Below are 14,267 nucleotides of genomic sequence, written 5' to 3' on the forward strand. Positions count from 1 at the left end.
CTTCGTCCTAGAGACAGCAATGTCAAAAATTGAACACCCATCGACTGCCACCATCCTAGAGTCTGGACGTTTATCAGAAAACCTACTTCACCCCTTTTGCCACTATCCAAAACACATGACTCCTCTCAAAGTCAATATTATAGTGAACCATGGCACCTTGAGTCGGACCGGGACGGAAGCACCCATCACTTTTTTTTTCCCCAAAACCTAGGAGCAAGTTATCTCGAGAAATGGCCGGCATAAGGCAACTTTGGAGAGATCCAATTAGATGATTTAGGCCTTTCATTGACTAGTAAGAACTAAATCTATGCGAGTGAGGTATTGCTTCCATTTGATTTGATTGGTTCTTATATGTTAGCTGTTCTTAAGATTGTTCAATCCGTGTACATAGAGACTATGGAGAAAAAAGGAGCATTACTCTCATGGAATGGAACATCGGATATATATATGTGATTGGGGTTGTCTATTTATGTTTTGATTTTCTTTTTTAGAAAAAAGATGTAAGACGTAAGGAATCCTTATCAAAGTTGGAACCAGGGTGAAATCCAGATTTCTGATATCCAACACCGAGCAATATATGTGCATGTAAGCTATCATATGTTCGATTAAATTAACAGATAAAGGCAAAGAAAGCCACTCATGATTTTCTACAAGGCGACGAGTGCTAATAAATCGTCTAGTACTCCAATACATGTTTCTTTATCATGGAAAAGCATTCCTTCTTGAGCAACATGATGAGCAAAAATAAAATATGATTTAGATATTTCAAGAGTCCAAAATATGATTTAGACCACTGCTTGATCAATAATAACTAAATCTATGCGAGTAAAGTATTGGAATTAGATTGATGTTTTTGTGGCAAAACTTCCATGATGAGTCATAAGGGGCTCCCAAGGATGCATGCATGATGGTGTCTTCCAATTTTGCTCACCAAAAAGTAGGTGTAGGCTTGAAAAATCAGTTATGAGACAAATAATTATAAATGGTGTTTACTCATGCTTAATCATGATTGTTGGAATTTGGAAGTTCACAACCTTTTATTTATTTTTATTTTATTTGGTCCAATCCCTTGCAAAAATAAAGTCACGAGTATCGATTCTAATGTGTTCACAGAGTTTTACAAGAAAAAAAAATCTGAGATCTATTTGGAAGCAACACTAGATACAACACTTCTAATAGCTAGTCAAATATTTGGAGGGCGGACTTCCCTAAGAACATTCATATCATACTGAATGACCCAATAACAAATATCAAACAAGTATACGACATCTTTATATTCATCATTGTTGATCTATGAGATTGCTCAACTATCGTCCTCGCCCTCCAACCATAGAAAAATATCACTTCATGGTCTAAAACGCAAGAATAAGGTCGCCAAGAAGAAATACATAGCTATTTGCATCTAAAACATTGGCATGGATAATTGCACTACATTTAAATAAAATGCATGTTATTCTTGGGATCATATTCATCTGCTTAGCAACTAAGAGTTTCGGGTTTGTATTTTGGATGCTTACTAGGCAATTATAATGTTGGTTAGTTTGTCTCTTTTTTCATTAAAAAAATTTATTAATAATATAATTCAAGTGCTTTATTCATCCTTTTTAATTTTATCAGAGATCAATCCTAAAAGTTCAGGAGCTAGAATATCACAAATACAAGTATGATAAAATACATAATTTTCTTTTTTTTATTATTTATTTTTTGACAATATAGTTATTGTTTTGTTTTTATTTCTCTATAAACTAATGAAATACCACGTAAAGATTGATGATACATTTGTACAAAAATTCTGCTAGGCTTGCTTTTATTTTCACTAAGGAATAAATATCTGCCACCAAATTTTTAAAAATTTACAAATATTTTATTAAAGGAAAAATATTTTTTTATTAACTCAGGCTTGAATTTTTGAAAAAAAAAAAGATGGAAAACAAAGGCAGTATAGGAACGGACTGAAAATCATTCACTTTACTTTTACAAAATCTGTGATAAATAATGTTGGATTAATTAGACAGTACTGATTCCTTTACCATGTCCTTGGCCAGACCTCTCCTGATCTTTCCCCGGGATAGAAAATCAAATTGGTGGTTTCCAAATAATGGTTGGCTGATAGTGGAGGATCAAATGATCTGTCCATCCTTAGAATATGACCAAACTAAGGGCACAAATGAGTCAACTATTATCAAATTTGAGTAGCTTGAACAGTTTTTTGAGTCGAGTTCGAGTAGCTCGAATAATTTTTTAAATTGAGCTCCAGTAATAAAATACTCGGTTCAAAAAATTCACAAACCTAATCATATATATATATATATATATATATATATATATTTAAATATAATATTTATATATTTTTAATTATGATCAGAGTTTAAATTCGAGCCTAAGTATAGCTCCCCGTTAACATTGAGTGGAGTAAGATTGATTTTGATTTTTTTTTTTTTTTTTTTGTGATTAGGTAAGGTTGAAGTTTGGAAATTAAAGTTTGATCGATTTTGAATTGATTTTTGAGCTCGACTATTTTGAGCCGAAACGAGTTCAAGTTTGACTCGGCCGAATCGATTGCACCCCTTCTTCCTCAAACGTCTCGAAGGCACCGTGGATTGGAATCGCGAACTTTCAGAAACCGTTTTCGGGCCGAAAAATAAAATAAAACCCCTTCCTGAGTCCCAACCGACCGGTGGATCTCCGATTTCTCTCTCTCTCTCTCCCTCTGTTCTCTATCATTTTCCGAGTGAGCCATCGGCCATGGCGGTCGTCTCCCCCATGGCACCGGCGTCCCTCCCAGATCCGGAGAAGGACCCCTCCGATTCCGATCCGCCGGCTGAACCCCCGTCCTCCTCGGTGGACTTCGGGAGCCCCGAGACCTTTGCCCAGATACGCTCTCTCACCGACGTGGGCGCCATGACCCGCCTCCTCCACGAGTGCATCGCCTATCAGCGCAGCCTCGACGTCCGCCTCGAGTCCCTCCTTGCCCAGCGCCCCGATCTCGACCGCCACCTCCTCTCCCTCCACCGCTCCTCCCACCTTCTCGACCTAGCCCGCTCCGAAGCCGGTCTCCTCTTCTCTTCCGTCCGGTCCACCGCCGAACTCGCCGACCAGGTCAGCCGAAAGGTCCGCGAGCTAGACCTCGCCCAGTCCCGCGTCCACTCCACTCTCTCTCGCATCGACGCCATCGTCGAGCGCTCCCACTGCCTCGATGGCGCCCGCCGCGCCCTCGACTCCGAGGACTTCGAATCCGCCGCCCGATTCGTCCAGACCTTCCTCCAGATCGACGCCCGCTTCCGCGACTCCGCCTCCGACCACCGCGATCAACTCCTCGAATGCAAGCGCCAACTCGAGTCCATCGTCCGCCGCCGCCTCGCCGCCGCCGTCGACCAGCGGGACCACCCCTCCATCCTCCGCTTCGTTGGCATATTCCCTCCTCTCGGCCTCCAAGAAGAGGGCCTCCAGATCTACGTCTCCTATCTCAAGAAGGTCATCGCCCTGCGATCCCGCCTCGAGTTCGAGCACCTCACCGAGCTCGCCGACCAGCAGAGTGGTCGCGCCTCCCCTAATCCAGGTCAGGACCAGGTCAACTTCGTCGGCTGCCTCACCAATCTCTTCAAGGACATCGTCCTCGCCGTCGAGGAGAATGACGAGGTCCTCCGGAGCCTCTGCGGCGAGGACGGGATCGTCTACGGCATCTGCGAGCTCCAGGAGGAGTGTGACTCCCGGGGAACCCAGATCTTGAAGAAGTACATGGATTTCAGGAAGCTTGCTCGCCTTGCCTCCGAGATCAACTCCTATAGCAAGAACCTGCTCTCTGTCGGAGCCCCCGAAGGCCCTGATCCGAGGGAGGTGGAGATGTACCTGGAGGAGATTCTGGCACTGACCCAGCTCGGGGAGGATTACACTGAATTCATGATATCCAAGATCAGGGGACTCGGTTCCATCGACCCTGAGCTTGGGCCGAGGGCCACCAAGGCCTTCAGGAGCGGGAGCTTCAACAGGGTGGTGCAGGATCTTACCGGTTTCTATGTGATCCTGGAGGAGTTCTTCATGGTCGAGAATGTCAGGAAGGCTATCAAGATCGACGAGCCCGTGCCTGATAGCCTCACGACCTCAATGGTGGACGATGTGTTCTATGTGCTGCAGAGCTGCTGCAGGAGGGCGATCTCGACCTCCAGTATCAATTCAGTGTTTGCGGTGCTGAGCGGGGCGATGAACCTGCTGAGCAATGAGTACCAGGAAGCACTCCAGGAGAAGATGAGGGAGCCTAACCTGGGTGCGAAGTTGTTCTTGGGGGGTGTTGGAGTGCAGAAGACCGGGACAGAGATTGCCACTGCTTTGAATAATATGGATGTGAGTGCAGAGTATGTTCTGAAGCTCCGGCATGAAATCGAGGAGCAGTGTGCAGAGGTAAGTCTGGCATCCTTTTATTGACTGCCTTATTCTTTCTCAATTTTAGTATTTAATTATGGGTTGAACACTTACATAGAATTGGAGAAGATATATGTAAGAACATGGTTAGAATAGACTTACAAAATTGGTTGGCATCACTTGCTTCAGTGATGGCTTCTTAGCCATGTTGTAGAGAACTAGGCAAACTATGCATTTTTAGCTCTATATTGTTATATGTATGCAGGAGTATTAAGTTACACTGCATAAGATGATGCGACCGAACAAAGGTCAGCTCAGTTCGTGTTCAGCTTCTTTCCTCCCCTATATCTGATACGATGAGCATGTGAAGATTCATTGTTCCACAGGCATGTCACATGTGCACTAATGCAGTGGAGCGGCACACAATCACCAAGTCTGTTCATCATAAGCAATAGGAATAGGCATTTAACAAAGACGATGACCTAGCTAAAGAGTTCTTAATTCAAGAGCGGGCCTTACTTGTTGAAAGAAACAAAGTCAAAGAACAACCCTGAAAGGAGACAAATCAAATTTTCTTAACAAAGGAAACTTTTAATCATCATACATGGACCTGAAAGCACAATGACTAAACTCTTTTCTTTGTCCATAGGCAATGCAAATTGTAACATCACAGTTAAGCTTGCTGTGATCATTCTCACCATGCAAGACTTTGTCCTGTCAGCATGAAGCCATTTGTAGAGCTGAACTCAATTGAGAGGCACCATGAAAGGATTCAGCTAATTTCACAAGTAGCTACCGATTGGCATCACCTATCTAAGAATTACTGTTGAACTACTAGCCAAGGAAACTTTACTTTATAAAAACAGTGTAATTGAAAAGGAAAATAGTGCTCCTTGGTTAGTGTAGAGAGCGCACTGAAGGACATAAAGCAGTTCTTAACTGCACTATATCTGAAATCTTTGCCTTTGATTTTTACTAATTCCTGAAATATTGTTGCTTGATTTCAATGTATTTTCTCTTTTATTTATTTATTTTCTTTCTTCTTGTCCTTCAGTATTTCATATCAATTGCATGGGAAGCTAGGAAAATTGTACCTGGTTTGTCAGTGAAATTTTTTTCCATGATAAGTTTTTTCTTTCTTTCTTTCTTTGTTTAGAAAAACCTTGGATGTTTGCCAAAATGAGGAAGAATTACGAATGCTTCTTACATATGCTTGCAAGGGTGTGGATGTTAATATCACAGAGATTTAACAGACAAAGTAACGAAGTATCATGGCCATAACCAACAAGTCTTGTTCTATGCATTGATGAATAGAATATGAATCATCAGGGGATTCCTGTATCTTAATAAAATGGCATGTGGAGTTAAGTGGTTTTATTTGAGTGTAGCTAATCAAACTATAATGTTTGTAATTCTTAAGATAAAGAAGAAACATGGCATTAAAATGATGAACTTGGTACCTAGTACCCTTTTGTAGACTTTTACATACTTGTGCTGACATTGTTGCCTATGTATTAGAGAAAAGCTTAAACGTGTTTTTCTCAGAAAAAATTTGCTGAGGTCCCAATGCTAGTCATGACAAACTTGTGAAGTGGAAAATTTGTAATTTGATGGCAAATGTAAGACCTTAAAGAATATGCTGCCAATATTGATTCGGAAAGCAGGATTGTTTAGATAAGTACAAAGCATTTTTTGTCAATGTTTGCTGATAGATTCTCAAAATGTAGTTCAAGAAATTATAGGAAGGTGGTATACTTTCTCAGCCATCACTATTTTAGTGATTCATGAAACATTTCAGGGATTAATGAGGAGGGAGTTGAAGTAGGTAAAAATAGGTGAGATGACTCATTGATGCCATCAAGTTTTCAAGAAATACCTCAGGCTTTAGTATTGTCGTGTAAGAATACAGTGGAGAGGTTTATGCAGGATTGGCATAAAGTAAAAGTACTTTCCACTTTGATGAAACATACCGTTGGAGTTTAACCAATTATAACCTTTCTCCTTGGGACAATTATAGAACAGAATCATTCCTTTTCTTTATGTTGAAGAATGGTAACAGAAGTTGAAGTTGGGGGACATCAGATATTTTATGATAAGAAAATGGTGGTAACCTCAAGAGGATTGATAAGTGGAAAGTATATGAATGAAGTGTCTGTAATAAGTTCAGATAACATATTCACTATATGAATGAAGTGTCACCTAATGAGGATTGATAAGTGTCTGTAAGGTATGAGGGTGAGGTCTGACATTGATATCATAAACAAATTGATCACTTCCTATGTTAAGGTCTTGAGCATGTTTTACAAGATGGCAGTGTGGACATGGAGATCCCAGGGTCCAACTTTTATATAGAATTTTCAAATGTTATGAGAGTTGAGGACTGTATGACATGAAATAGCTAATATGAGTTGGGAATATTTATATCTTTATTTGTTCAAGGTATTGTTAATTTATCTTTGAAATAATTGAAGACTGTATCCTTCCATCAGGGAAAAAAAGACTGTATTCTGGACTAATGCAAGAGCTCTTCTGTCAATGTGTCTCAGTGCCAACTGATGGTAGCAATATGGGTATTCTTAGTTCAATTATTCTATATATCTCGTTTCTGGTTCGATTAATTTATGCAGTCTGAATTTCCCAAACAAAAGGATGGATTTCTGTTCTTTCACGTCATTGCAGATATGAAGAATTATTTAATATCATTATCTAAGGGATCCTTACAACTTAAAAGGGAATATTTGGATGCTCATCGATCTATCCATATAATGACTTCTGATGGGATATAAATATAAATGAAACTTTAGGTTTAGCTGAGGGGGATGTAGGATGGTTGAAAGAGGCTGGTGATCTTGTACTTTTGCCTCTCAAATGGATTGTAGCAACCTATACATGGATGTTGTTGAAGACTGTATTAATAACCGTATGACTTACTTCAAAGTTAATAATCACGTCAGTATCCCTCCAACGTGCCATTGCGGGTGTATCTTCTCCCCACATTCTGTTTGTATCATGGCTGGGCATTCAGACACTTCGCAATAGCATAGCTAGCATACAAAGAACTAGAGTCAATAGTCACTTCCATAGGGAAATGATGGATGGAGCAGAATTGTGAGCATAAATTTGTATTGCAGTCTCCTTATTGGTATTAATCTTGCAATTAAGCCATAGATTGCGTCTGCATGGATGTGCATTCCTACAAATGTAAACTTTGGACTGCATAAGAACTCCTTGTGGATTTCTGTGATTTTTATTACTATCTTGCTTTTAATTCAGTTGCTAAAAAGAACTCTCTCTGCATGTATGGGTGCGTGTGTGCGCGTGTGTGCATGCATGTATGGGTTCATGTTTGGGTGCATGAGTGCATACTTTGATTTTGCTCATCTTGATAGGAAAATGAATTTGCCGTCGACAACCATTTCTTGCCTCGAACTTCAGAGGATTGAACTCATGTTGCTTTTACATAACATTTTTCTGTGTGTTTCAGTAGATTAATGATCCTTATCTATTATTGGGAAACAAGTCCTGCCTGATGCTTCTATCCTTTTACAAGAATAGGCCAAAAGTATAATTGATCGAGCAATTTGCCCGGTCTGCTCTATCTTTTCAGAATTTAATTCAAATCTTATGTGCTCGTATTCTTCATACCAAGTTTGTTTTTGCAAGCCTGTTGATTGCTATAATCTTGGCGTTACTCATTTATTCTAATCATTTTGCATCAGGTGTTCCCAGCACCTGTTGATCGAGAAAAGGTGAAATCCTGTCTATCAGAGCTAGGTGAGATAAGCAGTGTCTTTAAGCAAGTCTTGAATGCTGGATTGGAGCAACTGGTGGCAACTGTATCGCCCCGCATCCGTCCCGTGCTGGACGGCGTGGCAACCATCAGCTATGAGCTTAATGATGCTGAGTACGAGGAAAATGAGGTGAACGACCCATGGGTGCAAAAGCTTCTTCATGCAGTCGAGACCAACATGGTGTGGCTGCAACCAGTGATGACGTCCAACAACTATGACTCGTTTGTCCACCTGATGATTGATTTCATTGTGAAGAGGCTCGAAGTCATCATGATGCAGAAAAGATTTAGCCAGCTGGGTGGCCTCCAACTTGATAGGGAGGTGAGGGCGTTGGTTAATCATTTCTCGGAGATGTCGCAGAGACCTGTTCGAGACAAATTTGCCCGGCTCTCCCAGATGTCGACCGTTCTAAACTTCGAAAGGGTGTCTGAAATTTTGGACTTCTGGGGGGAGAATGCAGGACATATGACATGGTTGCTCACTCCTGCGGAGGTGAGAAGGGTGTTGGGCCTTAGAATTGACTTCAAACCTGAATCAATCGCTGCTCTCAGGTTGTAAATTCATAGTTTCATTTTTGCTGCATTTTCTTTTGATGTTTTCGTTTTGATTTTATGTTCGTTTACTTTACTCATTGGAAAAGATGTAATGATACACCAGGAACTCAGAATGTTCTTTCAATCTCTATTTAATTGATGCCAAAGATCTATTTCCAGCTCCTCATGTTTGATTTGTTTAACAATGCAACAATAAGAAAAAGATGTTAATCAGAGATTACAACTGGCGTCCGTTACGGTAGGGTTCTTGTTCGAGTAAAATCTTGTTTTAGAGACACTCAGGAGCTTGTTGATCGACATCCCCTTCCCCCTAGTCTTCTTCTTCACTTCATAGCGATGCTTGATCCGATCATCCAGCTTGTAGCCAAGAAAGGCAGGAAACATCAGTAGCTCTCCTACCTCTCTTCCCATCCCCTCGATGAGGAACTCTATCTTCTTCTCCAGCGACTCGTGGTTGTACTGCAACACCTGGGGATGCTTCTTGCTCATGGTCAGAACGTCCTCGCAAGAGAAGCCATAGCTGAAGAAGAGGTCGATCACCATCTGCAAGTTCTCGCTGCTTGTTCTTGTCACCGCACCCACCGCCAAAGCCAGCTCTCTAGTTCGGTGCCTGTAGCCGATCTTCACAAGGAATGCCAGCTTCTTTGAGAGGTTGTCTTGGAAGGAGAGGCTGATGAAGAGAGGGGCCTTGATCAGAAACTTGAAGATGGCCTCGGCGTTCATCTCGCATTGCTCGAGGAATTCAATTCTGGGCTTCAGCTTCCTCTCCTTGCTTACGCTGAAGATATGCGGGTGCACGAGAGCAATCCTGAAGACCTCTTCGTCGGTGAGGCCGATGGATCTCCAAAACTCCAAGTGGGATTGGAAGTGATCTACGGTGTAGGATAAGATGACAGGCCATTTGTTGATCAAGAAACCAGTGGCCTCCCTGTTGCCCCCTCCGAGATCCGCAAGGTATTCGACCCTCGGGATCAGCTGGCTCTCGAGATCCAGATTGAGAAGCAGCGGGCGCCGGGTGATCAACTCCGGCCAGCCGTAGCCTTTGAGGAAAGCAATCATCGCCTCCAGCCCTTCGATGGGTCTCTCGTAGAAGACCTTCATGATGTTCGCATTGTTGAGGACATGCGCCAGCTTGTCGCCGGGGATTCCATGATCAACAAGCAGCCTGACCTTCGCGCTCAAGTCCGGAAGGAATTGGGAATGGACGGAGACCAGCAGGCGCTCGAGCTTCGAGGGTTCGAGTCCTTTGAGCTCCTCACGGACGAAATCGAGGAAATGTCCAACCTCCGGCGAGGTAAGGGTCTCGGGGCGCCGGTTCACAGTCCGGTGGAGGGCGAGGCCGGTGATTCCAACGCATTGGAGGGAAAATAGGCGACGGTGGAGGGATTCTGGAGAGGCCGAATCCAGCTCTGGATGCTTCTGGAGGAGAGATGCGGCCTCCCTTTCGTCAAGACCGACTTCTCGCAAGAAAGGTACTGCCGACAAGGCAAGGGTTCTAAGCGTTAGAGAGAGCGGGCGAGAGAGAGAGAGATGAGATTAGCCTACCGGAGGTGGCGCTGGAGATCAACGGAGAGGTATGTGGGGTGCAGCGGCGAGTGATGCCAGGATTCCGCCGGAGCGGGAGGAGGTGCGCGGGTTCCAGCCTCGTGAAGTAGCCGCGGAGGGAGAGAGAGGCCGAAGGGATCAAGAACGGGTTGTTTACAGTAGAATGGAGAGGAGACGACGACCGGGGTGGTGAGATTAGGGTTGGGTTGGAGGGGAAGGGAGCGCGCGCTGGGGCCGGTGCCATCGCACACGGTCTGGCCGCTCTCCTGCCCGGAGGTCGACTGGGAGGGGCTACCGGCGAAGTGTCGCTCCGACCACTGCGAGGGCTTCGAGAGTTCGCGGATCGGGGTTGGAATATTCGTGGTCTGGCTCATATCGGCCTTTTGGGCTAAATTAGGAGCGATCCGTGATTTCGATGGACGCCTCAGCCTTGGGTCCTGACTCGACTATTCCATAAATATAATATATATATATTATATAAAATTTATTCAATATTATATATTATATTTGAAAATATAAATACATACAAGAATGCCTGTGCGCGCATATATATATATATATATATATATATATATATATATATATATTATAAAATTTATTAAATATTATATAATATATTTGAAAACATAAATACATGCACACATATTTGTGATTTTTAATCATAGAAATTAAATAAGTATGGTTAAAGTGTATCCGGTTTTGTTCCATCAAATTTCTATTTATATCATTGGTCATAGTCTTTTTACAATTTATTTATTATGATTTAGTATCCATTCTAAGCTCGATTATTGTAGGATTTGTTCATAATTTCATTCTTCAAATCTTCTGATAGTATAGATGTTTAGATAATAAAAATATTATTTAAATAGATATTCTTTTCTTTAGATATAAATTTCTGTGTTTTATTTAATTGTTAATATTTTCATATTTCATATTGAGGAAAGGGTCTAAAAGTGTATTTCTATCCAAAATTCAATTCAATACTCGATCTTTTTTGATCCAACATTGCGTGTCCATATAACATTTTAATTAAAAATGAGTTTTGAATATAAATTTAATAAGATATATTTTAGATTTAGATATGGATATGATTAAATTTGATTTGAATGGAACTAGATGAGCTCGAGGCAATCCACCAGCTTGGATTGGCAGGGAAGATTTCCGCTACGGGACTTTTGTATTCCAATTACATGGGAATAGCTCTATTAATTGGATAGCTTGCCGGGTTGGACATTCTTGCTCTAATCAATGATGAATCTTTTCAGTTGAAAATTCATCCTATTATTTGCAATTTTAAATTAAACATGTAATGCCTCTTTATACAATCTATTCATCATAAAGGAAGGTCACAGAAGAGGACTGGGGATGGGGGTGCTTAGTCGAGGACCAACCGCTGCTCCACAATATTCGCAGAGTACTGGAGGAGGCTGACTCCTACTAGGCCACGTACGTATATCGGAAGATGAACAGTGCTGCAGACTGGGTTGCTTTCTTCGCGGCTCATCACTCGGAAGATTTTTTTTTGGCTAGACCATAGGGTTGTACCTGTGTCTTTGTGCAGTATTTTATTTTTTTGATTTTGTTGGTTGTTTTCACACTCGTCAAGTGTGAGCCGTCAATGTACCAAAAAAAAAAAAAGAACAAGAAGGAAGGTCAAAATAAAAGATAAGCTTACATGGGCTTCAAAATTCTAGAAGATATTATGCAATTTTTTGGTACAAAGAAACTGTTGCTGGTGGTCCAAACCGAGAACGATTGACACGACGGTGTGAACGGGGTTCCGCCTGAGTTGTCTTGGTTGGTGCTGGTTGCGCTCCACCTTCCGCCAAGGAACCTGCAAACAAGCCTTGCACCACCACCAGGGTGGTGATGGCCCTCCGACGGTCAAGTCAGAGGAGATTGGAGGAGGAGAGATGATAATCACAAGTGGGAGAGAGTGCTCTGGGAGGTATTGCTTACCCCCTCCCCTTCTCCCCCCAGCCGCATATATACCTGGCTGGGAGGTCTCTCAGGGGGGTTTGTCGTCGTGGGGCACGATAGAATGGCCACTGACATGGCCGTTACGGGGCGTCGTGGAGCAGCGCTGGGTACGGTCATGGCAGGGCGTAGTGGAGCTCCGCTTTGTACGGTTGATACAGGAGATCGTGGGCAGCATCGGGTACAGCCGTTGCAGGGAGTAGTGGAGCAGGAGGCCGCGGCGTGCCTCTGGAGAATAGCCTGTTGTTATCAAAAGATCTCCGACTCGGGGTCGGAATGCTGGATCATAGGGCAGCCGACCCGGGGTCGGGCTGCGGAGCCGAGGAGGTCCGACTCGGGGTCGGAGTGCTGGATCATAGGGCAGCCGACCCGGGGTCGGGCTGCGGAGCCGAGGAGGTCCGACTCGGGGTCGGAGTGCTGGATCATAGGGCAGCCGACCCGGGGTCGGGCTGCGGAGCCGAGGAGGTCCGACTCGGGGTCGGAGTGCTGGATCATAGGGCAGCCGACCCGGGGTCGGGCTGCGGAGCCGAGGAGGTCCGACTCGGGGTCGGAGTGCTGGATCATAGGGCAGCTGTAGCTTTCCTGGATACGCGTGCCGATCACGTGGGGCATGGCGGCTCAATTCCCCCATAACAGTAGCCCCCCGCTTCCGAGCCTGGAATCAGAAGGGGAACAGGTGAAGGGAGTGATGTTTCGAGATTGCCGCCATCCTTCGGAGAGGCGCGCGCGCTTCAAGCTTCCCGCCTTCTTTATGGCGTATGGCGGTTGCTGCTGACCTGGCAACCTGAGGATTTCGGCGGACATCCTTCCTTAATGGTGTCGATTCGCCTTTGGGGTGCGAGCGACCCTTCGGCGGCCAGGCGTCTTCTGGCGTCATCGAGGTGTCACTTGCCCTTTCGCCTATTTAATCGGGGGCCCTCCCCCGTCCGTCTTCTTCTTTACGGACATTTTCGAGTTTCTCCTTTGCGCTACCATTGTTGCCGCCGAAACGTTCGCTTGCTTTTCCTTTGACGCTCTCGGAGCCGTTCTTCCTCCTCTTCAAGTGAGTTTCCCACTCTTCTACTTTGAGCTCTTCATACTTTTTCTTTTTGTGCTAGTGCACCCCAGTCGTTCCGGCCTTTCCCTCCTTCTTGACCCCGTCCTGACCGTAGATTGGCCATTAGGGATGGGCGAAGTGGGAGCAGATAGCATCAAGTCAAAACTGGTCGCCGAGGACTTAGACGGATTTGTGGCTCGGTACCACCTTCCCGAGGCCTGCAATGTCACGCTCCCAGGGCCTGAGGAGAGGATGTCTCATCCTCCTCGAGGGAAGATCGCCATCAATGAGGGCATCCTCCAGGCCGGGTTCCGCTTTCCCCCTTCAGACCTAGTCTTACAGGTGCTCCGGGGTTTAGGAATGGCACCGACGCAACTGGTGCCGAACTCGTGGCGTGCTCTGACGGTCTTCCAGGTTCTCTGTCGCTTGCATGCGATTCCCGCCACCTTGAACGTTTTCTGGGAGCTCTACGGCCTGAGCGGCCACCCCCAGGACAAAGGGTGGTGGTGCTTCGCAGCGCGGCGAGGGTGCGGCCTTGTCAAGGAGGGTCCTACCTCCATTCACCACTGGAAGGAGCGCTTCTTTTTCGTTGATGCAGACCCCTCCTGGGAAATCAGGGCAATCTGGGGGACGCCGGTGAAGTCCCCAATTGGCCTGTCGAAGTTGTCGAGGGAGGAATCCGAGGGCGTCGCCGCCTTGAAGGGGTTGGTCGCCGAGGGCCAGCTTCCCCCGGTGGGCCGCCTTATTTCTGAGGATACCTTGGTGAACGTCGGTTTGAGCTCGGTCCCCACCGACCGTGAGTCCGCCATCGTTTCTTTAGCTCTTTTCTTCTCTTTCGTTCCTTCTTCCTTTCGGTTTCTCAGTCCCTGACCATCCCGTCCTTCTTGCAGAGGTCGACGACGTCATGCGGTCGGTGAAGTCGAAGGCTGTTGGTAGGGCGTCCCTGCTGGAAGCAGTCCGGAGGAGGAAACGAGCTCTTCCGAGCGGGGCCCCACCGGCGAAGAA

At 44.7% G+C, this 14,267-nt stretch overlaps 2 protein-coding genes across 2 annotated transcripts; one reads left to right on the forward strand and one right to left on the reverse strand.

The window, feature by feature from the left end:
- The first annotated feature begins 2,602 nt into the window (after positions 1–2,602).
- Positions 2,603–8,862, forward strand: LOC103703863 (conserved oligomeric Golgi complex subunit 4). Its single transcript, XM_008786883.6, has 2 exons — positions 2,603–4,398; positions 8,079–8,862. Exons 1-2 carry the CDS (start codon positions 2,746–2,748, stop codon positions 8,706–8,708), a joined length of 2,283 nt encoding a protein of 760 aa, XP_008785105.4. The 5' UTR covers positions 2,603–2,745; the 3' UTR covers positions 8,709–8,862.
- Positions 8,820–10,611, reverse strand: LOC120105890 (transcription termination factor MTERF8, chloroplastic-like). Its single transcript, XM_039118641.3, has 2 exons — positions 10,250–10,611; positions 8,820–10,179 (listed from the first exon to the last, which is right to left on the reverse strand). The coding sequence occupies exons 1-2, from the start codon at positions 10,491–10,493 to the stop codon at positions 8,915–8,917; spliced, it is 1,509 nt and encodes a 502-aa protein (XP_038974569.3). The 5' UTR covers positions 10,494–10,611; the 3' UTR covers positions 8,820–8,914.
- Positions 10,612–14,267: the final 3,656 nt, after the last annotated feature.

The sequence above is a fragment of the Phoenix dactylifera genome, chromosome 6 (assembly GCF_051530095.1).
Source record: "Phoenix dactylifera cultivar Ajwa chromosome 6, Ajwa_hap1_PhDact_Kaust_v1.1, whole genome shotgun sequence".
Classification (NCBI taxonomy): Eukaryota; Viridiplantae; Streptophyta; class Magnoliopsida; order Arecales; family Arecaceae; genus Phoenix; species Phoenix dactylifera.